At 40.6% G+C, this 25,712-nt stretch overlaps 1 protein-coding gene across 1 annotated transcript in view; it reads right to left on the bottom strand.

The window, feature by feature from the left end:
• Window positions 1-24,175, bottom strand: part of LOC306961013 (uncharacterized protein) — an 85,488-nt gene extending 61,313 nt beyond the window's left edge. Inside the window, exon 1 of the mRNA XM_079553622.1 lies at window positions 23,962-24,175. Coding sequence (XP_079409748.1) covers window positions 23,962-24,046 — 85 coding nt within the window. The 5' untranslated portion in view covers window positions 24,047-24,175. The remainder of the gene's footprint in view (window positions 1-23,961) is intronic.
• Window positions 24,176-25,712: the final 1,537 nt, after the last annotated feature.

Below are 25,712 nucleotides of genomic sequence, written 5' to 3'. Positions count from 1 at the left end.
GTTTGGTTTCTTACAAACGTTGTTAGCGTGGCTATAATTCTGAATACTGGAACATGTTGAAATACCGATTTTCTTTTTATTTATTCATAGGTATGCAGTGTCATACATACATCTCTGAGGTTTATAACAAACCAAACCGTTTGAAAATCGGTAGAAAATTGAGCAAGTTCTGGTTATTTAAAAGTACATGCACCATAAAACACAATGCTTTGAGTGAGTGAGCTCCCTGTGGCAAGATGGCCGCCATGTGCGGATGTCGCCCTCCATTGGCCAGCAGCGCGTATGAGACATCTAGCCTTTATATTTATCTATGGCCTACGCTATGGGGGAAGCCACCCTCACTTAGTCCATTCTTAATTTACAGTCTGTGATAGTGAGTCAGTGGCACCGACAGTACATCTACACACTGCCACCTACTGTTCTGGAGTGTTCATCACAAGGCTTTTACAAACAAAAGTAGAAAGTACAGATAAAGTGCAAACGCTCACATCGTTTAACTAAGTGCAACTCTTAAGTGCATTGACTGTGCTCAAACGTGTGGAAAAAATGACAAGTATGTTTATGAAAGGCGGGACAACATAGCATGTTTAAAATTCAGGAGAACATGGAGGACTTTAGATATAACAACAGAAAAAACATCACTCATTTCTTCATGGTTCTGCGTAGAAATCGGTTTAAACCTTGGATTATTAAAACACAATAATCCAAGTTGATGTTGTGGATCCTGTTCACATGTTTGGACCAGGAGCTCTCCAGGACCTTTCCAAGTCTCTCCCCAAAGCATTTTTACATTTCTACATGCGCCCGTGCCAACACACAAGGATCCATAAAACAGTTCACATATCAAAGATAAGATAAAATACATCTTAGGTCAAACATCTGCAACCACCGCGGTTTTGTTCCAATTCCATCAACTTTCAAAGAGTTTGCTGAGATCAACTCTCGAAAAATCGGCTCATTTTGCAGCTGATTCCCATCAAAAGGAATACATCGCAGTCCTCACGCTGGGAACTGACAGGAGGAATCGAGTCTGTGAACGGAGGCTGTAACCGGTGCTGAGAGCGAATAAGAGACAAATAAACCAAGTAATGTTTCGTAAATAAATAATGAATAAAGCAGCGTGAAGACAAAGATGGCCAACCTACATGTGAATAAAGAAGACAGAGATTTGAGGTTGGAAATGAATCAATGAATGAGTGCTCTGTGGTAAACTATAGATGCCTGTAAATAATGTCACGGTAATTCAAGACTGGGAGGAATGTCGCAGCAACAAGTTGTTTTTTTATGTCTTAAAGTTGCATTATGCAACTTTTTATGTCGAAAAAAAAGTTGATATTTGTGCGAATTTGACCTTATAGTGACCCAGCGGCTGTATGAGTGGTCAACATAGTACCTTTACTTTTGATCACAGTGGTCTCTACAACGCTCCAGGATCAATTATTTGGAAGGTTTTCTCTGCACCAGCAAACCTACAAAACAATTGATCCTGGAGCATTGTAGAGACCACTGTGTAAAGGTGCTATGTTGACCACTCATACGGCCGCTGGGTAACTATAAGGTCAAAGGTCGCACAATATCTACCATATATCTTTTTGCAAAAAAAGTTGCACAATTCACCTTTAAAGGAATAGACCACTATTTTTACATATTGGTAAATGGTAGATGGTCTCAACTTATATAGCGCTTTTCCACCTACATTAGGCACTCAAAGCACTTTACAGCAGGGATCCACTCACCCATTCATACTCTCATTCATGCACCAATGTACGCAGACACTGAGGGCAATGTGGGTGAAGTGTCTTGCCCAAGGACACAATGGCAGTGTGCGCTTTTAGGAGGTGGGATTCGAATCCCCGACCTTCCGATCATGAGACGACCCGCTCTACCATCTGTGCCACTGTCGCCCCGAGATATGTTCTTACCTGAGCTTAGACAAGTTGATGCGTAACTCTCTGGCCTTTGTGCGTGCGCTCAGTCAAGCAAATGTTGTTAGCATTTAGCCTCTCCTAGCATAGGTATAGCTCCAAACTGGGGTGAAGTTAGAAGCTACCAAGCTGTTCCATGTTCTCCCTAGTTAAATACAGTTACGTGAGCTTTTACACCATCCAAGTCTAGTTACGGATAAAAAAGGGAACTATATTTATCCGCTTAGAAAATCGATGTTTAATTTTGTGTAACTAACTAGACTTGGATGGTGTAACTTTACACGTAACTGTAAATAGATAAAACGTGGAACAGCTTGGTAGCTTCACCCCAGTTTGGAGCTATACCTATGCTAGGAGAGGCTAAATGCTAACAACATTTGCGTGACTGAGCGCGCACACAAAGACCAGACAGTTACGCATGAACTCGTCTAAGCTCAGGTAAGAACATATCTCAGTGTGTAAAAACGGTGGCCTGTTCATTTAAGGCGAGACACCGCAGGCGAATGGGGGGGGGGGATTAATTTAGTGATATCAACATGAAACTTCTGCTATAGATTACTGACATAAATATGAGAACAAAATGTATTGCAAGTTTCCTGCGATTTTATGTTTTCATACAAAAAATAAGACATTTCATGCCTAAAAATGGTCAAAATTGCAGATATTTTTCATATACTTTCAGCGACGAAATCTAAATAATGGATAGACCCAGGTTTAAATTTATTGTATTATTTTGTTTGCAAATTAGATACTAAGATTTTTCCAGAGGGGATGGAGCTTGAAAGTTTGGAGTCTGTAGGAGCTACTGAAGTGGTGAGGTCGTTGCATGAGTGGAGCTAAAACGATTTTAAGTCCACACTGAGAGCACTTGGGACGACCTCTTTGCATTGTAACCGTTTTTCATCATTTGTATTTATTTTTATTTTGATAATTGCAATTGAAATTGTGTACTGTGTCTTCCTTGAAAAAGAGTTTTTAATCTCAATGGGACTTTCCTGGTTAATTAAAGTGGAGTAAATGATCTGATCCTTACAATGTGTTTGGTGAATATTCCACATTTCTACTTCTGCCCATGTTGGCTGCATCGGAAAAAAAAAACTCCAGATCTGTCCAAAACAAGGTTAGTACTCCCCAACTTGGCACGGACAGGCCCAGGTTTGAATGGCTCTATATAAAAACATGATTAACAGCTAATAATAAGACCTGACGTTCTGTGTGTGAAAATAACCTGTGAAAGGAATGAAGAAAAGTGATCTGGCAGGACGCAGAGGGACAAGCCCGTGCTGGTGTGTTGGAGGATTACGTAAGGACTGCATCTGCCGCACACCTTTGAGCGCTCAGACGGACAGCTGGCACCGCTTCACCACACACCGATCTCACCGTAACGGGCAAATCGGTAAATGATAGGGCTGACACAACTAATCGATTATTGAAAGAGCTGACAATTATTTTAGTCATCGATTAATTGTTTTATGATAAACAGACTCAAATAGAGCAGAAATAATACATGAAAAATGTTGTATCTTTGATGAAAAACTACTTTGTTTTTATAGTTCTATAGTATATAGTATAGGTCTGTAGTGTTTTGAACATTGAAAATTTCATAAATATCTGTCTTCCTATCATCCAATCAGGCACAAAAACAGACTAAAATAGACTTAAAGTAGTACTAATTAACTCAAGCCCCTAGAGGCCATAAGCGCCACTGCAGATGTCGTAGCATGTTGTGCTTTTTTACTCTTTAATTGTCCGTGAGAGTAAATACTACACTGACAGAAAAGACAAAGGGACAGAGGGATATTGTTCATCCAATTACACAATGGAAATATTTTTTTTTCACTCAAACCTGGCTGTAAATACTGTGTAAGTGGCGCTAGCCCGCAGTTAGCTTTGCCCGTTAGCCTGTTAGCTTCTTCTTTGTGATTCCATTAGTGTGTATTGGTAACTCCAACCCGTAGGGAGTGAAGTTGCAATTGTTTTTTTCATGTCAGAGACACCAGGGGGAGATGAAAGACCCCCCAATCATACAATTAACACTAGTATTAACCCCCAGAAGAACTACGGAAAGGATTTATTAAGGTAAACAAGTTACTTAGTACTGCTTTAAATGTTTCTAAATAATGTCTAAACTTTGGGTAAACTGTTAAAACCAAAAAACACCTCAAATTAACGCATTGCTAAAGCATCAATAAAACATTCCTTCCATACACAGCCTGACCAAACAGTTAAAAAAAAGTTGCCACAAAAACTTTTTATAAGATCTCGTATTGATGACGGGAGAGTGTGACCACAGAGTATTATACATATCAGAAAACCCAAATAGACCTGTCACAGTTTCATATATCGAAGATGGAAAATATAGCCATTAACAATATTATTGAGATACGCTATATTGCCACTTGCAGAAAGTGACTAAGAAAATAATGGACATCTTTGTTTGTCCATGTCAATATCTTAAAGGTGCACCATGCAACTTTTTATGGTGCACAGTACAAACTTTACTTTCCATCCCGACGGCTCCTAGCCTGTCTATTGCCAGACAAAATGTCTCAAGTTAAATTTAGTCTGGGGACCACCAATTCATTTTCTGGTAGGAAAGGTGTGGTTTACGATTCTCCATAGCCGTTTATTGGGCTGAATGTCTATCATGCGTCTGCACGTAGCCATAGCCAATAGTATCATGGTATCAGATGACATATGACATACTCGCTGTAAACTTTCGAGCTAAACTATTTTGAACATGGCCTAAAGTTTGAACAAAAGATGGAGTTGCTGCTGTCATGTTGGAACTGTAAATAAACTTTTTTTTTTAATGTTTTATCCGTAAACAAACTACAAGCAGATCCATGCGAAAATTTTGGCCATGGTCCCCTGGTTGTTGTGCACTTCGAAATGAGCGCACCCAGCAGCATGGGGATTCCCAGGCTAAGTGGCTCCTATGATGCTTCAGGATCCATTTCATTTCAGGTTTTTTAGGGTTTCTTTAAGGTTTTCGGAATGAAATCAATGGGTACTGTTTAATCAGCAGTGAAAACCGACCAGAAACCTCAAAAAAACGATTGATCCCGGAGCGTCACCGGGATGCTAAGATCTTGGAAACCTGAATGAAAGCAACACTGGATCTTAGTTTGGACATTGCAGAAGCTTATTGAGTCAACACCACACAGTATTAGAGCATTTTTTTTGTATTGATACTGGATACTGTTGTAACATGGAGTGTTTCTTAAAGGAACAGGCCACCATTTTACCATTCTTACATACTGAGATATGTTCTTACCTGAGCTGAGATGAGTTGATGTGTGCCTGTCTGGTCTTTGTCACGCAAAACGACCAAAGATGTTGCTAGCATTTGGCCTCTCCAAATGTATTCCTATAGCTCCTAACGGGGGTGAAGTTGGAAGCCACCACGCTCTTCCACGGGCACAAAGACCAGACAAGTAGGTATCGCGATAAACGATATTATTGACTAACGATACTAGATACTGACAAACATGAACATAATGTAACTCAATTTGAGTTTTACAAAGAAAAAATAGCGGGGAAATGCTAATAAATGTACAGACGATAAAGATCGAGCCCAAAAATATATTGTTTATCTGTTACTTATTGAACGATAAATCGATATAGTAATCATCGTGACAGCCCTACAGACAGGTACATATAAACTTGTCTAAGCTCAGGTAAGAACATATCTCAATATGGAAAAACTTCAGTATGGAAAGTCCTTTTGCTTATAAAGCAAAATATTGTATTTTCCCGCAAATGATTGAAGAAGCATTAGATAAGCCTGAAGAGCTGATGTCGTGATGAGAACAAGCTGATATCAGTCATTTTTAACAGACTCAGATGGCGTTATGATACTTTTCCCGAAGGTGAATATTGAAAGAAATGGCTCGCGACCCACCAGTTGAGAAGCACTGGTCTAAAGGAACAGGTCAAGCGCTGAGGGAGCGGAAAAAGTGCAAAAAAAGGTGAAAACGTACTGTATGTTGAAAACTATGACAGAGAACTTTCAAAAACACTGGTGTCTCGTTCACCGTGACAGCCCGAATGACGAGAATAAGTCAAAGCATGTGGTCCATTAAAAGTAGGCCTATGCTGTCGCTGAGTATAAATTTACTATCAAAGGAAATGAACTCCAGTGTGTGTGTATGTGCACGATAAAACAGTCCATGCAGACTCCCAATAACTGTAGCTTCAAATCTTATCTCCCAGATTAATGTACACATGTCAGCTTGGCATGAGTCGGCCTTTGAGCTCACGTTTTCTGGGGTTTCTTATCAAGAAATCGGTTTCCAGGACGTTTCCAGGGCAGGAGTGAGTGATGAGCTACCAACACATCGGAGAAAGAACTACTGTACGATGCGGTGGTGCGGAGTCAACGACAAGCTGAAAAAGTGCCTGTGGGTCACGGGCCAAACACGGCAATGTCAAGCATGAAACATATAACTGGATTTAATAATAGTTACTTTATTTTCTTTTTCGGTATACATTTGCAGTGGATTCTATCTATGCAAATACCATGCTACATGAATATAAATGTTAACTATGGCAAAAGACTAGTTTTAGTGGAACAAAATCAACTATTGTATCAATATAGCACAAAATGTAAACAAATACACCTATATCTACAGTACCTACAGTGACTTTACCTCATTCATTTGTTAACTCAAAGAAAATGCCATATTAGATCATTTTGAAAGTGTCAGTTCAGCATACATTCTTTTATGAGTAAATGTTTAACATGTACCTTTGTTTATTAACAACCTTTGCAATAAAAGTTGGAAAACTGGGAACGCTCTGTGATTGATAAACACCAAGACACCACAACGGTGTTTCCTTAACTTTGCTAAAGGAGTGAAACAGCGCCCCCAATTTGACGCTGGTGGCCAAAAAGTGTACTGCATCCATATTTACCATTGAGAATGAATGGGAGAGAGTTGGCATTAGTCATACCGGTGCAAAAGTAGGTCACCCTCATGCGGGCCAACACAATTGTTTGACGGAGGAGGCTGTATCAAAGCGAACGGATTAAAGGAGAAAGAAACTGCTGTTTGGTGGTCAGAGCAAAATCCCTCAGACCTGACGCTACGACGTCAGGTCGTCTTGTCAAAAACTACGACAAGAATGATGACATGGACTCCCAGCTCGGACAACTTGCAATTTTTAAAGTCCCTCCCCACTTTCCACACTATGCTGTCATGAAAAAAACTGTGGGCAATAAGGGAAAAGAAAGGATAATCTCATGCATTTCGAGGTCTAGACGACAGTAATACCACGTTTAATTCACAAAACTAACCCACGGAGATACAGTTGTGTGTTGTGTGGCACCTTTAAGAGAGTCCAATTGTAATTAGCAAATCGTTTGACCTTTCACTGACCCAACGGCCTTACTAGTTAGGCAGTTTATAGGTATAGGTATTTATTTGGAACAAGTGTTAAAGTTTCTCAAGGGGCAAACCATCAGAGGCAAGAACAGAAACAGGCTCCACTGGTAATCTTTGAAGGTAGTCCAAGTTAATTCAAGCTACTTTTAAGCGTTTTATCATTTGAAACTTTGAGATTTCCATTTGAAACTTTTGTTGTAGATCAGCGATTCCCAACCAGGGTTACGGGGACCAAGCAGGGGGTGCTTGGAACTATTTCAGACTGGAAAAAAAGTGGGAATCCGAACATTGCTTTGATAGGAAAAGCTATATTTTGCAGCAAAATGTGTAGTTCTGGGAGAATTTTAGGTTTACTTTGAACACAGCATTGTGTTTTTGACTTACAAATAGGGCTTTCTAAATAAACTGCAACACCCTCGACGTAGCGGGTACACAAACTACCACTGAAAGGGTCTAAGGGGTTTGCAAGACCAAAAAAAAGGTTGAGAACCACTGCTGTTGATTATTGATCTAAATATGAGGAAGAAATGCGTTGACCTTCGCCTTAATCGAGCACATTTTCTTCAGTTCCGACTTGAACCAAATCTAAAAGCTTCTCGAATCTCGACTGGAGATCTTACGGACGATAGGTCAGAGTAATGCCTCATTTGAAAGCTAAGAACTGATTGTGACTTTGGTATCACTTTATTTTACACTACCTTGATGTGTAATGTCCTCTGTAACAATAACTCATAACTTGTACCTATGTAGTACATACACAATGGAAGAACTTGTATTAGTACTTTATAAGTACATAATGTAATAGGATGTAAGACCCTTTAGGTTAGGGTTTAAGGATTATGTCTTATAACATTATGTACCTACAAACTACAAATACATATTATTCCATTGTGTATCTAACTCAAATGTACAATTTATTACACATTGTTACAGAGTGCATTAGATTGTACTAAATTTACTTCAGTACAATGTATCAAGGGTAATGTAAAATAAAGTATGACTTTTTTGTTGTGTTGCTGCCGCGTTTTTTGTCCAAATTTTTTCCGCTGTTTTTTTGTCATTTGTTTATTGTGTTTGTGTTGCTCTTTTGTTGCTTTTTTGTTGTATTTTCATCCTTGTTTTCGTCTCGTTTTCATCTCTATTTCGACGCTGTTTTCAGGAAGCTTTTAGATTTTGGGTAAAGCCGAACTGGAGAAACTGTGCTCAGTTCAGGCGGCGGTGAAGAGATTAATGTATTTATAAATATCACTTCGGCGACAAAATCTGAATAATGGTTTGAGCCAGGTTTAAATATATAGTGTCATTTTGTCGACATATTGGTCGCAAAGAATTTTTCAGAGGGGATTTTGGATCTTGTTTAGTTTATTAGTGGAAAAATCTAAAAAAAAATCATACTTCACTTTTTTGTTTTTTTTTATTTGAAACTCAATAAATCAGGCAAAGGATTAGATATTAAAGCAGTACTTAGTAACATGTTTACCTTAATAAATCCTTTACGTAGTCCCTCTGGGGTAATACAAGTGTTTATGGGTTGATTGGAGGGTCTTTCATCTCCCCCTGGTGTCTCTGGCCAGAAAACCATGTTTGCAACTTGACTGCCACCAGACCGGAGCAACCAATACACACTAATAGAATCACGAAGAAGAAGCTAACAGGCTAACGGGCAAAGCTAACTGCGGGCTAGCACCACTTTAAACAGTATTTACAGCCACGTTTGAGTGAAAAAAAAAAATTCCATTGTATAATTGGATGTACAATATCCCTCTGTCCCTTCACCTTTTCTGTCAGCGTAGTATTTACTCTCCAAGACAATTAATAAGTTAAAAAATCGCAACTTGCTACAACATCTGCAGTTGCACTTATTGCCTCTAGGGGCAAGAGTTACTTAGTGCTGCTTTAAACAATCCCTCTGAATAACACTTCCAAATATTATTAAGTCCAGGACAGGAACATCTGAAGTCTGTAGAAACTACTGAGATATTGTGAGAAAAATGTAACAATTTCCCAAATAAATATGGAGAAACATCCAATCAGTGCAATAACCAGTATTGTTTGCTTCCATGGGACAGACCAAATTGGCTCATAACCTGAAAAGAAAGTGTGTCTTCCCATGACTCCGTGTTTTCTTGAATGTAACAACAGGACATGTCTCAGTTCCCTCGGCCTGGCAGTTGACAATAACCACAGCGCAGGTCATGGAGGAGTTCAGCTGTGCACCACGTGACCCGCCTCATGTATGCAGTCTCACTCGTACATGTACCTGCGCTCACATGCACAGTATGTCGGAGCAGCTTTATCCAACTATCTCAGTCTCCTAGACTCAAAATACCCCAGGAAGAAAAAAAAAAAAAAAGGTGAGTCCCGTCTAACGCACAGGTGCTGTCTCTGCTCAAGTCATCACACATGAAGCGAGAGCCGACAGGAGGCACATCTGCTCAAACCACGCACGCTCAACATTTTACTACTGCTCAAATGGTGTTGTTTGGGGGGCATTTGCTATGTCGGAGTTACCCTGCAATCACACGCCTTGGCAGGGGCGGACGGGGACTGAAAAACAGCCCTGGACTCTGACTAGCCTGGCCCAAATTAGCATAATTGTGCACTTCCACAAATACATATTTTAACCTCTTACCACCCGCCATAACATAACGAGTGCATTTTCCCCAGTTCGTAGAAACAGATGCAAAATCATTAATATAAATAATAAATAATAATGGTCCCAAAATTGAACTTGTGGTACACCATACTCCACGGATTTCCTTTTAGATTAATGTTGTTTTTTTATACTGGGCTTTACCCAAATCTAAAAGCTTCTCGACTGGAGAGCAACAATGTAACGCCTCAATTGAAAGCTAAGACCTACAAAAGTGATGGAAACTTTTCGTCACGTCGCCACATTTTTGTCATATTTTTGTTTTGTTTTTTAACTATTTTTTCATTTTTTGTCCGTGTTTTTCTCATGTTTTTGTTGACTTTTCATCCTCTATTTCTGGCAATTTTGATGCTTTTCTTTTTAGCTTTTAGATTTGGGTAAAGCTCGGTTGAGGTGGGACTGGTGGCCCTAGAGCCAGTGGCCCTTCTGTGCTCTTCCAGAATGGACATATGGCCAGTCCGCCCCTGCGCCGTGGAGTGATATCTTAAGGCGAGACAATGCAGGTGAAAAGGGACAAAAGTTATTAAAGATATCGATTTGATAGCAGGTATTGCAAGTTTTCTGTCATGTTATGTTTTCATACAATTGTAAAGGCTCTCAATCGTCCAGGAAGCATTTCTACGGTCTAAAAAAGAATTTCATGCACAAAAATGGTATATGTTTTCAGTGACAAAATCTAAATTATGGATTGAGCCATGCAGGGTTAAAGCAGTACTAAGTGACTTTTTAATCTTAATAAATCCTTTCCGTAGGGTTAATACAAGTGTTAATGGGATTATTGTAGGGTCTTTTATCTCCCCCTGGTGTGTCTGGCCAGAAAACCACAATTGCAACTTGACTGCCACCGGACCAGAGCCACCAATACACACTAATGGAATCACGAAGAAGATGCTAACAGGCTAACGGGCAAAGCTAGCTGCAGGCTAGCTCCACTTTAAACAGTATTTACAACCAAATTTGAGTGAAAAAAAATTATCTCCATTGTGTAATTGGATGTAAGATATCCCTCCCTTCTTCTGTCAGCGTAGTATTTACTCTCACGGACAATTAATAAGTTAAAAAAACACAACTTGCTATGACATCTCCAGTTGCGTTTATGGCCTATAGGGGCAAGAGTTTCGTAGTGCTGCTTTAACTGTATTTGTATGTATATTTTTGATCATTTTGAATAAGCTAATTCTCAAAAAAATAAATAAAAAAATTCTCATTTCCTCTTGCCTTTTACAGTTCAAAGCTCATTAAATCAGACAGGAATTAGATTAGCCAATACCTCTGAAAAACTCCTTTTTCTTTTTAAGTTCAAGATTGGAAAGTTTGGAGTCTGTAGGACCTCCCGAAGTGAAGATGTTGTTTCAGGAGTGTAAGGAAAACCATTATCTGGATTACAGCTTCACCTCGGTCGCATGAACAAATGAGTATGCTTGGGAAAGATAAGGGAGCGCCGTGATGTTCTGGTGTTTTGTGGAAAATTGCGAAGCGATACTCAACGAAACGTCAAAACACAAACATCGCAAAGGGGACAGTTTGTTTTATTTTTTATTCAGACACTAAAATGTAGACGTTTAGGTGGAAAACTAGCTACAATCTAACGCTAATTGCAATTCCATTTGACAAATACCTGGTTCTTGCCACTCACAGGCCTTCACCTCTAAAACAATCACCTGTCAAGACCTAGTGTAGGCTATTGACCGAAAAGTTGCCAAAATCAAATCGAAAAGACAGAAGGAGAACTTTAGCATGACACTAAAGACTGTTCCTCACCAAATATCTGTTATCATTCATCTGTGTGTGAAGTCAAAAAAGGAGTTGATATAATGATCACTTGCATTGAAGTTTATATTACCCATTAGTTTAGTCACTGGTTATATCAGCCACTATATGGGTATTGGCAGAAAATCCACGTTGAAATGATTCCAATGAAGGATATTGGTCCCTAATATCAATCTTTTTCTTTTTTTCTCTTTTTCTCAGTCCAGGTGTGATATTAGCTACATCTGCAAAATTCTGACCGATGATATCTCAAAGCACACCCGCAAGTGGCCACTTAGAAAGAAATCTCAGTGTATTTTATGGAGTCCAGATGTGTCTGTGTGTGTGTGTGTGTGCGAGGTGTTGTTTGTGCGACTGTATGTGTGTGTTTGTGATTAGTCTGTCATTATCCCTGTAATGGCAAAGAATGCAATAAAATACCATGCCTTTTGCAGAAACAAGAACTAACATTGAGCTGAGCACCTCCCACTCTCACTCTCACGCTCTTTGAAATGTAGGGGTGTTTGTATTCTATGTAAAACACAGAGAACAGGCAAGTATCTACAAACAAGTTCAAATCATTGATACTGAGACCATTTACAAACACAAGCAAGTAATGAAGTAATAAAAAATGAATAATGAACAACTGCTACAAAAAGTACACAAGCAAAGAGTTTATAATAGTATTTTTTTAAGAGCTTTGTTACAATGTTGTTCTCTCATCAAAAACAGAGCTACATTTCGACCCACCAGCGCATCTTTGAGTAATCTGTGGATTTTCTGCAGTGGCTTTTCTTAGCACATTCACAGAAAGCTCCTCAGAAATGCTTTCCTCACCCCTCCATCTCTTGCTTAAGTTTAATAATTTCATCGTGGAGTAAAACCACTCGCCATAGCTTCACTACAGCCACACAGGCCGCACACAATCTGTTTTATTTTATTTTCTCTTTATTGAAACTGCTGCGCATGAAAGGGGCTTACGGTGAGATCGCTTGAAGATCAGGAAGTGAAACTACTGGATGTTGTTTCAGCTGTTTTAGGTCAATATTGCATTTTCTAACCAACAAAGTAGATAGTGATAAAGATGTGTTTGATGTTACTACCAAGTATGTGCAAAAAGCATAAGAAATTGTTGTTTACTTTTATAAATATATATATTTTTTTTTTTCTTAGCAATATGTTACATAGGCACACTGTAACATTTTGGATTCTACGACCTGCTCCTAATGACCATCTCCATCCATCCATTCATTTTCTTTATCCGGGGCCGGGTCACGGGGGCAGCAGTCTCAGCAGAGATGCCTAGACTTCCCGGTCCACACACACCTCCTCCAGCTGTTCTGGGGGGACCCCGAGGCGACACCAGGCCAGCTCGGAGTCATAGTCCCACCAGCGTCTCCTGGGTCTTCCACGAGGCCTCTTCTCAATAGGACATGCCTGGAGCACCTCCAGAGTGAGGCGACCAGGAGGTATCCAGAACAGATGCCCTAGCCACCTCAGCTGGTTCCTTTCGACGTGAAGGAGCAGCGACTCTACTCCGAGCTCCTCCCGGGTAACTGAGCTCCTCACCCAATCTCGAAGGGTGTATTGGAGTATATATGGAGACAAACTGGAGACGTCCAGCTCCCAAAAGAGATTGAGGAGAGCTGATCTGCTCACAGAAAACACATGTGTTTGTTTGGTCATTTATAAGATATTTCTAGAAATTACAAGAAATATCTGCAACATCATAAATGCTTGTATTTGATTCATTTTAATATCCCTGTTCATGAACATTGATTGTAGGATAAATCGTTGCTTCATATGTATTCTTATTTAGTTCATTGTTGGCTCATGATTGAGCTTGTGTCTGTAAATGCTTTATTGGCCTTATCAATAAAGTGTAACCGTAATAAGTTCTCAATAAAAAATACTGTGGGTAAATTCCCTTTGTTGCTGACCACCTCTGAACCTGGAGGGAGAAGAGAGACAAGTGGGTGAATGGACCATGTGTTTTGTGTGTTCTGTCCTTCATCTGGCTCTCGTCAAAGCTCCATACGGCGCACTCGCTCTCCCCCTAAAGCACACGTGTATGGCTACTCTCAGAGTGGCGGCCATGGCGGAGGGGCTATGCGCGCGCACATGCCAAAGCAGAGCTCGTTTCAGCGCGAATCATGTCTTTTCTTGATCAGCGTTTCAACATCTGGGGTTGTCCTGAGTCCAAACACACATCAAAGGCTACGTCAATATTTGTCAATGACTGGCCTGAAATGGCTCTTGGACAGCTTTTTCGTTGCTCTATGTGGCGGCGTGTTTTTCTTGGAGCTTTTGTGCGATGTGCTGTAATAGTTCGATTCAGGGAGATGAAAGAGGAAAATAATATTAAGAATTTGGATGTGCTGCTGACACTAGCGGAAACTTTCAACTTCAAGCTCAACACTTGACCACAAAATCTTCAATGGCGTGTGCAAATTATTATAGATACAGATGGCAACGTGTCATACAAGGTGTGTGGCCTAGAGTTCAGGATTTTAATGTCATATCGCTAAGCATCATGGGATTTGCAGCAATAATAAACTAATGGAGACTTGGAAAGCTAAAATAGTGGAGTTATTGTTCACAAAACACTTGGACACTACACCGTGTTTACCAGCAGTGACTCTGCAGCTAACGGAGTTGTTCCGCTGCTTTTTCTCTCTGCTTTTATGCTGTTTTTAGCTAATGTTAGTCTGTGGAAAATATATGCTAGCATCCACAAACATGGCGGATCATCATGGTAACAGTGGATTTTCCCGAACTCCAGAGCCGAGGGAGAAGAAAGCTTGTTTTCTTTTCAGACGTTTTCAGACGTTTTCTGGCTATAAGCATATTTAGCACAAATAAATAAAGACAAGTCAAAATTGTGTCCTTGTAAATGTCTTGCCTTATTCTAGTATATGAGAATTAAGCAGATTGTTCATTAGAAGTGAAAAACAATACTCGAAGCTAGCAGTTAGCATGTAGCATGAAGCCAACGTTACCATTATGGTTAGCATTTTGGGGTATTTATGTATTTTTTGGCTATTGAACCACTTTGCTCTTCTACATGTTTCTGTGTCTTTATTTGGTAGAAAATATATCCATAATTCAGCGTCTGTAGTTGCGAAGTAAGCTAATGGAGTAGGCTAATGGATGAAAGAGTAGTTCTTTCCCCCCTTTGTTTTCCCTCTGGTGGCTTCGAACCTGAACATTTGTGGGCATCTCTACATGTTCCACCTGTATCTATTGGAATCTGCCACTGTACAAGATCTGGGTTAAACATCTTGGTCAATGTTTATGATGATGTGAAGATTAACTTTCAAATCAATATGGTTAGGCATGTTTCACCTTCTGTCGCTAATAGGCAAATACTTTAGAGGAAATGTAGGATTGGTGTCCTGCCCAGGGACAAAAGCTTACACTCAGGGGAAGGAGTGAACCGACAACTCTTCAGTTTTATAGACAAACTCTCAACTCCAAGACTTCCCATTTATTTTTAACTGGAAATGAGGACAGGGCTGTTCCATTGTAGACAATGCCTCTCACGCCGCCATCTATACTGGGTTGTTTGTGTTGAGGATGTTTTCAGCTCTCATTTCAAGAAGCTTCGTCAGCAAATCATGGTATTTTAGCAGATGGCTGTAATTCTACTGATCTAGAGAGATGAGTAGATTGAAGGCTGATGGGACCGTTAACAAGGTAAACCCCTCCCTACGTCGGCTGCTAAAATATTGTTAGTTGCTGACGAAATAGCTTGAGGTGAAATGCTGACACAACCCAGCACAGATGACGGTTGGAGGACAACTTGTCTACAACTTCCCTTAACAAAAATCCCCTCCAGTCTGGTGTAAAGGGCTTCTTCTTCAAACGCTCACTTGTTCATCAAAAAAAGCTTTTGTTGGAAATATTTTGAGGAGAAAAGATATAAGGGTTATAAAAACAAATTGCTCTGATATTCTTAAATACTAAAACTAGTACTCACGCTTTTCAAGATACTAATAATCAAGAGTGCAGACACAAAAACAAAAACAAAGCATTAATCGAGACAATAAAAAATAAATCTAAGTGTGACATTTTAGTGTCCTGACAACATGAAAAGATATATAATTTGAAACGAACACAAGAGAGTTTACAACCAGGATGTTTGTGAGAAAACAAGATGTTTAGACAAAAGCTCCACAGACAAACTACGCTCGCAGTGAAATTACCTGCACGCTAACATGGATAATTACTTCCACACATCTTTTGGAGCAAAGCGGATGCCCCCCACTAATGCAAGCTCACTTACATATGACTATGCAAAGTAAAAAAGCGTAAAGGTCCACTGACACAAAGTCACAATACCGTTTAGGGAGAGCTCAAAATAACACCTTGGAAAGCAGCGACCTTACTCATGTTTCTCGTCTGGAAACAGTTAAACTTCTCACCAATAATCATGTTCAGGTGATAAACGTGCCTCTACAGTAGACAATCTTCGAGTTCCAACTTCCGTCCCAACAGCTAAAGCATTCAGCTGGCATGTGTTAATGTAGCTACGGAGCAGACAGGTGAAATACAGTACGAAAGGCATGAAGAAGAATGAAGACGCATAAATATTCATGGCGTCCGGCGAATGCCAGGCAGTTCCTCTGGCCGCAGTTCAGACAGTGATATCACTCCATGTGTTCCCCATTCCTGTTTGCCTCCAAAATACCGGTGTGGAGAATGGTTCTCAGCTGAGCACAAACGGCACTTTAAATGGCCACTTCAACTGTCGTTCTCTGAGTACATGAAAGAACTTGTTGGTTTGGATCAGAAATAGAAAAGTATCTTTGCCGTTCTCTACACGTATACTGACACATTGTTTAATGACCTTATTGTGTTGCCTGTTTCATACTGCATGTTGTGGTGCTAATTTCCAACTTGACATGACGGCCTGTGAAAACGAATTCCCCTTCGTGGAACAACAATGATGTATTCTATTAGGGCTGCAGTATACAGTTTATCGCAAAAAGCATTGCAATTGACCCCTAAAGTCTTCCATCTGGCTGGGATCGACACATTTCTTTGGACATGCAGCAAAAATTTCAGTTGGGTTCAAATGATCCTAATTTAGTTCCATTTAGCCTTATATTGGTCCTGATTTAGCGTTTAGTGTGGTAAACAAATAATTTGGTAAAATATTGCAATAATATCGTTATCGCAGTATTACGTGGCCATATCAGCAAAAATCCCGAAAGCAGCAACGCGACAACAAAAGACCCTGTGTGGGCACCGGAGAAACCAGTTGGCCAACCCAGAAAAAAATGTGTTTTACAACCTTCATCAAATTGAATGAACCAAACGCAATAGTATCAATGGCACGAACCGATCTTGTCAAATAACACCTCACAGAATATCTGATCTTCCAAACACCCACAGGCCTAGATCAAGATCAAACGGGACTAAACTGAGTTGAAAAAACCTAAGCTAAATAGAAATAATTTGCGTCTAATGAAGTCGAATATTACTTGTGACACTGATTACCACCTGTCCCCAAGAAGCCCAAGAACCACCGTTTGAGAACCCCCTGTTTTTCTAGCAATCTGGGGCCTTTTGAAACAGTTAAAGGCCCTGTACCTGATGTGTTTGCTTTCATTGTTTGTCGTTGTGTCTAAGCTGATTTCCAACTTTGCTGACACATTTCTTCTAACATCTCCAGTCGGAAGTGGTCGAGTTGCTTTATTCCTCGCACTACCCCCCAAACAGCGACAGAGCATTTGGTTGGTGTGAATCCACCTAAAGCCTGTTTTGGAACTTTCAGGGTCAACTTGCCTGTGTGTTCTTGAAAGAAAAATGGGTGCTGTGTCTTTTCACAAAATGTCTACTGTTACAAGTCACTTAAGGAAGGAAAAAAGCTATTTCTTTCCAGTACCTGAAAAAATATCAGGTACATGGCCTTTAAGTCACGTAATCCAGTAGAAAGGTTTTCATGGGAGATGGGAGTCGGCACCATTAATCATCAGGGCGTTTATGGTATATGCCTCACAGGAGGAGCCACTGATTCACCACAGGACAGATAACTGCAGCTGGGCTAATGCTATTAGAGCAAATGGCAGAGGGATAACAACAGCAACATAAAGGACCTAAGAGTAGAGGGGCTAATGGTAAAGGAGCTGGTACATGTGGCCCGCAGATGTCCGCTGTAGCGAGTTCTTTCATCCTCTTTCATTTGGAATACTGACAACATTACGAGACAGTGCGGCTGTGTGATCAAACCCAAAAAAAATTGCGATATCCAGTAACTGTCAAGAATATTGCGATAAGAATATTATTTGCGATAATTAACTAACTGACACTTTGTTGGTTTGAAAATGCGATATTAATCTAAAGTTGTTTCACTTCCTGGTTATTCAAGCGAACTAACGCAAAGCTCCTCCCACCCTCCCTCCTCTTGCTCCCCTTTATTGTGCATCTGATTCAATACAGACAAAAAAAGCAACAAAAATGTAGTGAAGCAATGGCGACAGTTTTTACTCTGCGGAGAAAAGGCTTAGCAAGATGTGGAGAGGTGAGAAAAGCATTTCCTGGATACGTAGGACCTCGGGAGGAGCTTTTTAGGAGCTGCCACCACGATGTGAAGAAACACCACTGGGGGAGATTCAAAGATTGCTCAAAGATGCGCAAGTTGGTAGAAAAAACAAAGCTTCATGCCTGGTTTTGATGGTAAAAAAAAAAAACGCCTGAAAAGTTGATCTGGATGATACTGTCCTTTTGACACACTTATAACACTGTATGTTCTATTGATCTTAAACAAACGCTCTTTTGTCTGTTTTTCATGAAAGTGTTTCTAGTCAGGACTTTAAAAAGTATTCAAATGGAACCAAAACAATGCAAAAATGGAATTAAATTAGGGGAATTTCATTGCAAACATTTTTAAATTCCCCTCCTCTCAGTCAGATGCAATACCTTAGTGATTCTGAGAGGGGATCATTATGCTTCAGAATAAGAAAACACACAAACTCATATGTTTGAGTTTTGAGTTATTGTCAGATGAACTGTCCATGCAAACATTTCCCATCAGGTTTCTCTCAATGACCCCTTATTTATCCCACGATAAAGCATTGGGTGACACAATATCCATATACAAAATATACAAACATCGCAACATGAGCAAAAGTTCAATATTTGTCGTCATTTTCCACATTTAGTTTTGGCTTTGAGACGTACTCTGCTGAAAGGGTTAGCATAGTATCGCAATAATACATCGTAACCCCAATATTCAACATTCGTCAACCTCGATAAAGATGGAGACGTGTTATGAGAAGATTGATTTTGACAGAGCTTAAAGGCCATGTCTGGGAGGCGAGCGCAACAACCAGGAGGACCGCTCCAGACTGATGATCTCCTGCTACAGAAACAATTGGCTCATTACGTTTCATTATCCTCCCGTCCATCTCGCGGATGGATTGTTATAAGGAGCTTCACGTTTGGAGTTTCTCTAAGTGGTTGCATAAGTTATGAGTGGGACAAGTAGGAGTCTGAAGCACCCGGGGCCAGGCTGTGACCACAGCTACATTTCTGACATGGCTCTGATCATAACTCACATGGGGTCACTGACAGCCAGGTGTGAATCCAACACTGACGAAGATATCAGCAACGACTGGAGACGGCTTCGCTGATGAATGTCGTCTTAGGAACATTAGGAAAGCTACACAATGCCACTTTTGATGCGTGAAAGGAAAGCAACGTTCTGATTGAAGTTGTTGGCCGCAACTCTCTTTTACGACATCATGCAAGTCCTGCACAATTCAGTCTGCAGAAAACTTGCTGTCCTTCTAGCTTTACCTTGAATGTGTTGAATAAGAAAGCACAAGCTGGCTTTACAAAAGTTCTACATTAAATATAAATCGGTCTGACACTGAGTAAAACTTTTAAAAAGTGCAAATGAAAAAGCATTTTAAAAGTCTGACTCTATAGTTTACTTCAAGTCAAAGTATAAAAGTATTGCGATCATTTGTGATTTCCAATACGATATGCAAAACAATTCTTTGTCCCAGCCATATATGTCAATATATTTTCAAATACGTACCTACGACAGTGATCCTCAACCTTTTTTTTTTGTGGTAATCCGTAAATGATGCCACAATAGAGGACAATAAGTCTTTTTTCATAGTTTGGCGGGGGCCTTAAACTCTGGAGCAACTTTTTTTTAAATTCAAATATATAATTTCACATGCCGCTAGCGGGATCTACAGGCTAATCGAGCAGCAGAAAGAAAGTCCGGAGTGAGCGAGAAAGCGGAGGTTACTCCTACCCACAATGAAGAAAACAAAACAAAGCTAATCACGAGCTAAAAGCTAGATGGCCACAGCTAGAGGAAAGAGTTCGCTAATGAGAGCTTGAAAAACGCGCTGCCAAGAGAGGCTTGTCAACGGTGCAGTTACACCTCCGTGCTCAGGTCGTTGTTTATGCTTCATGTAGCTAACCATCAATGTGCTACGTTAGCAAACCATACACCTATTCAGCCTGCTGTTTTTTTCTTCATTAGGCATTTTTTGGCTAGTGCATCTTATACTCCGGAGCGATTTATAGTCCGGAAAATACGGTACTCTTTCACCACTACTTCAACAAATTGGCTGTATCATGAATGTATTTTCTACCAAATAAAGATACTGAAACACAGAGTGGAAGAAAGTGCTCAAATTTGTATATATAACAGGGAATACTACCCATAATGCTAACGTTAGCTTCATGCTAATCGCTTACTTAGTGTGACGGTTGTTATCTGTGGTCTCAAAACATTCATAAGGACCCTGAATCCCCGAATTTGACTTGACTTTATTTAGGAGTGCTAAATACTGTGCGTTCATAGTGAAGACTAGAAAACGGCAAATAAAAAAACAAACAAAGACATAACATTTCCATATAAGTTACAGTACTTTTATTGAATAAATGAACATGTTTTATTATACGGCTCTTCATAATGCAAGTAGTAAATAATGACCAGTGTTCTATACATTATCCCTTACTTATGATTCCAGATAATCAATAGGTATCTGAGATTTTTTCAAGAACCAAAATCATAAACAAAAGTATTAAAGTATTGGTATTAAAACAATTCTAAAGTACCTGGTCCTACTGGTGCTTGTGACCCCCCACAGGACACGTCTTCATTCACACTGCAGAGAAAATAAGCTTCCTAGTATATCATCGCTACAGATCTAGAGTAGAGAACAGTGGCTTTCAAACTTTTCACACCAAGTACTAACTCATAAAACATTTGACCTTCCAGGCTTAGATAAAGATCAAATCAGGGCCAGACAGACTTTAAAACAGACCTGAATTACTTCAAGACTGGGCATAGACTGTGGCTGAACCAGAAAAAATACTTAAATGAATGAATAAAATCTGAAATCGCACATAACCCTGAGTACCGCCTGAAGAGTGCACACGTTTGTGAACAGAATAACAAAAGCGACTTGTATGTGCAGGCTGAAGTCGGATCTACACATACTAGGGTCTGCTTCCAGGTCATCTGCAAGGTTTGAATGTTATATATTCTGCCTGCCGGGTGCGCACCCTGACCCCATCACGTGTGACCCCAGATGACCCTGAAGATCCAGAGGTCACATTAGTCACTTGGTCTAATGTCCTTCGCAGACAAACTGGTGGAAGGAACGCGTTAGGAACTTAAGAGAGCAGAAAAGCGCATGTCATCGAAGGCTTCCTGGGAGGAATTAGTTTGGGAGACGAGACTGCGCTCCAAGATCAATGACATGTCTGAGAGATGACTTATGCTGGAGGTCTGTCCGTGCAGGTGGACGCAGTGTGCGAGTGTGCATGCCAAGTCACCTGCCTGCAGGAATTTGGCTTCAGAATCCACAATAAATAAGGCTCTTAATGAGATGATAAAAGACAACTGACAAAGGATAGAGGTACAGCCCTTAGTATCTTTGATTGTCTTTAAACTAATGCCATTAAATCAGTCTGTCACTTTCTCAGAGCGTGATTCACAACTTTCACAACACATTTCTGACATCCCAGTTCTTCACAGGGATTGGTTTGTCAGCACATTTCACAACTTTCAGGGTCACTTTTCAGGGTCACTGTCTAAGAAATCACAGAAACCTGAGCCTGTTCCTACTTCTGTTAGCCAACGGCTTTGCTAACCTGTCTGAATTTATTTGATTTTGGTTTCTCTATTATTAACAAATTACAAGATGATCTTCAGTGGCCATTGGATGTGTATCCAACCTGAATTTGAGCTAGCATTTAGCTCAGAGGGCACTTTCATACGCCAATTTGTATCTAAAGTGAAATCGTAAAAGATCTGTACAATAATTAATGATTTCTAACAGGTGGTCAATGGGTTGACAACAGCTGGAAACATCGAGATCGTTCACAATATGCCATGTTTGATGGCTGATGCTAACGGTTATAGGACTAATACATTGAGCAGGCTAGCAAAAGCATTCCCAGATGAGCTGACTTGCTAACTGTCTTCATCAAACTCTGTTTGTCCTTTTAATTTCTATGGTCACTGTCCTGCAAGCTCACAGTCAATCAAAATGCTTTATATAATTACACGGATAGTCTTTTTTTCTCAAATCACTGCATATTCAGTCTACTGAAGGTGCGACAATACTGGGGTCAGATCATGATTCGATTGTTACTAAGCATTTCTAAAACTTGAGTCTGAGCAAATACCAATCGAATAACTTTAGAATCCTTGGCATTTATTTACATTTCAGATTGAATGTCCACAGACCCCCGACTTCTAAGACGCGGTTTGTGAAAGTGATAAAGCACAGCTGTGAGGCCCGTCACCACCAGCCTCTGGAAGATGAGCTCCATATGACTCCAGAGAGACTCTGTAAAAGTGCTGCAGGCTGCACAGCTCCTTTCGACTATAACCGTGGCGGGCTGTTAGCCTTGTACACTGCCTGCTCTATAGGCCGCTCCATGAGCTCAGGTCTAATGCAGGTATGGAGGGACAAGTCCAGGCAAAGAGGCCTAAACCTTTCACTGTCTAAATGATGTGCGAGGCCTCGGCAGCTCGCAGGGAGCAGCTTCATGTCAGTGGGTTTACACTTCATGACGAGGCATGACGAGATCTGTCACACTCGAAAGCCAAGGTTTGTTTCAAAAAGACTAAAAAGAAAATCAACTTGCTTCCAAGAATGTATCTGTACAGCAGGGGTCAGGAACTCTTTGGATCAAAAGACACCATTGTTCCTGAACATACTCCATTTCTAAGAGACACAACAGATTTTTATTGGTATGTTTAGCGTAAATGTCAAGACTAAAGCAGTAAACAAGGAATAAATAAGTGAAAAAAAACAAGACTCACCACCTTTAACTAAATCCAGTCATGACTCATCTGCTTTAACATTGACTGTGCCCCATGTAGGCCCACAGCACATCACTTTACTATGCTGTTTGGAGTCATCTTGTGCTTTTTGTATGTTTTTTCTTGTGCACTTTGGTCCTTTTTTGTGTTGCTCTAAAGTGATATCCAAATAAACTTTGATTGAATGAAGGATTGATTTAATTGAAAAATAATACCAAAAAGGCACAAGGCACTAGCCCATGCAAGGACAACAAAAGCTCAAAAAAGCTGCTGTAACTTGAATGTGCGTTTCTGATGTAGTCCTCAAAATAATAGCACAAAATTAGTTTCAGATCACATCTCAAAACATTAGATAGGCTCTCTCTGAATGTCTCTGAGATGGGGTTGTCAAAAAAGAAAATTGATACCCAGATAGTAATCGATACCAACAAGGACTACTCAACTGAGCAGGCATCAATACTGTCAGAAGGATAGAACCTTAAGATAACGCTAAACTTCCAATGAGTCATGACACGACATGACTTATTGTAGAAGTTCTTAATGTTTACATGAATGGAGACAGCAAGGCCTATACTATAGCCTTCAGAAAGTGGAATGTGGCATCAATATATAAAAAAAAAAAAGTAATAGGAATCGAGTCTGAAATCTGAGTATGGTAACAACACTGAACTCTGAAAACAAACAAGAAAAAGCTCTGTCGTTAAGATTCAGTTCTTGGGTCTAATAAATAAATTGTAGCTGGTTATCTTTTGAATCAGGTAGCCTACAGGCTCAACAACCACCTGCATCACTGGCTATAGTGTGCACGTAGCCTACTTATACAAACACACAACACTCGTTAGTTTTATTTTAGCCTAACAATCTACTAGCTACTGCTTTGACAAGTTCTAAATCACAAAGTGGCACCGTGACTGAGCCAGCGGTTTTGGCGGTTCTCACCTGCGGTGGATGCGGGGAGCGTCGTCGCCAGCAGCAACAGCAGCCACGTCTGGAGCATCAGGCTCCACGGATGTCTCGGCTCCATCACGGAGCGCACAAGGACCCGAACACGCCGACCTCTCCACTGGACACCTGCCTTCTTTACGCACACACAAGCCCGTACGCGCCAAACCACACCACTCCACACCGCGCTGCTCCTGCGCTTACGGCTCCGCGTTGATCCACGGGGCCTGTACTCCTGAGTGGACAGATGGGGAGCGCAGAGCAGTGGAGTATTCCTAAATATCACAAGGTGTTTAGCGCTTTCCCCCTGGAGAACTCCGCTCACTTTCTCTCCCCTCTCCACCCCCAGACCCCCTCCTCCTCCTCCTCCTCCTGTGTGCACACTCCAGGGTGAGACTCGTGTCCAAGTGAGGGAGAAGGCTAATTACTGCGCTCGTCAAAAGGCCTAATGCTTATTATTAGCGCGCTGATGAGTGATGGCAGGGCGCTGGACACAAGCAGCACATAGTAAATCTGATCAATGGCTGAAACTTTTACTGCTCTGCACACCAAGTGTAAAGGGACAGACCACAAAAGACTCCAAATACACTTGTACTACTGCCTCTCCGTGCACACTAAGCATGCCGGGACAGGACAGCGGTGCTGCCCGACTAATAAAAATATGCTCCTGCAGATTCCAAATTCCACTGCCTGTCTGTCTTTGCCCACCGCACTTGTTCCAAGCACACACCGCATCCTTCCTACAGGCCCAGAAATGTATGATTTTAAAGCTACACATTTCAGGTTATGAGCTGCTCTGGAAATTACCCTCCATAAAGCAAACATGCGAGCCATACCAAATGTGCTTCTAATGATATGATATGACTCTGACCATGCTGATTTTTTTTTTTGTAGGAGATATATGATTCCTGACTCTGGGACAGACCTCTCTCTGAGGTTCTCCTCGTGTTTAGTCCTGGCTCTGGGACAGACCTCTCCATGAGGTTCTCCTCGTGTTTAGTCCTGACTCTGGGACCAGCAGGAGACCACCTTGGTCCGGTTTACACACTATACCTTTGATTTTGGCCTCTTTTTGGATGGTAAAAAGCTGAAGACAATACTGCACCATCTTTGCCCTGCCCAATCATTTTAGATCTCAGACCTGATTAGTACCTGGATAGGAGACCACGGGGGGAAACCAGGATGCCAGTGTGTGTGAGTGGGTGCACTGGAAAAAATGAAATCTTATCTGAGACAAAAATGACTTAAAAGTGCTTGAAATAAGACTTTTAATGCTGCTTTTGATACGGTTTTGACCCGTCTTGAAACAAGATTGCCAATGGAACTAGACAGATTTTTCTTGTCTTTGACCATTTTGTCTCATTTCAGGGGTTTTTTGTCTTATTTTAAGCGTTCAAGTTAATTTGTCTTATTTTGAGCAAATTAATGCTTGTTCCATTGGCAATCTTATTTCAAGACAAGTCGAAACCAAGTCAAAATCAGCATCAAAAGTCTTATTTCAAGTGCAAATCAAGCTATTTTCTAAGATAAGATGGCATTTTTATGGCATTTTTTCCAGTGTGGTGGTCGGAGCAGATATGTGCAGCAACTCTATCTCAGGGGAAACTGTGGATAAGTGTCATACCACCACCGCCAATGGAGTGAAAGAAACATCCCCTTATTGGACTTGTGTCCATGTGAACAGCTCCAGAAGACTCCCCTCTCTTGCTGCTGTTATTGATTCACAGTAATGTAATGAGGCTGTTAGG

Source organism: Gobius niger (assembly GCF_951799975.1).
Source record: "Gobius niger genome assembly, chromosome: 3".
Classification (NCBI taxonomy): Eukaryota; Metazoa; Chordata; class Actinopteri; order Gobiiformes; family Gobiidae; genus Gobius; species Gobius niger.
This window is presented reverse-complemented; position numbering and strand designations above follow the sequence as displayed.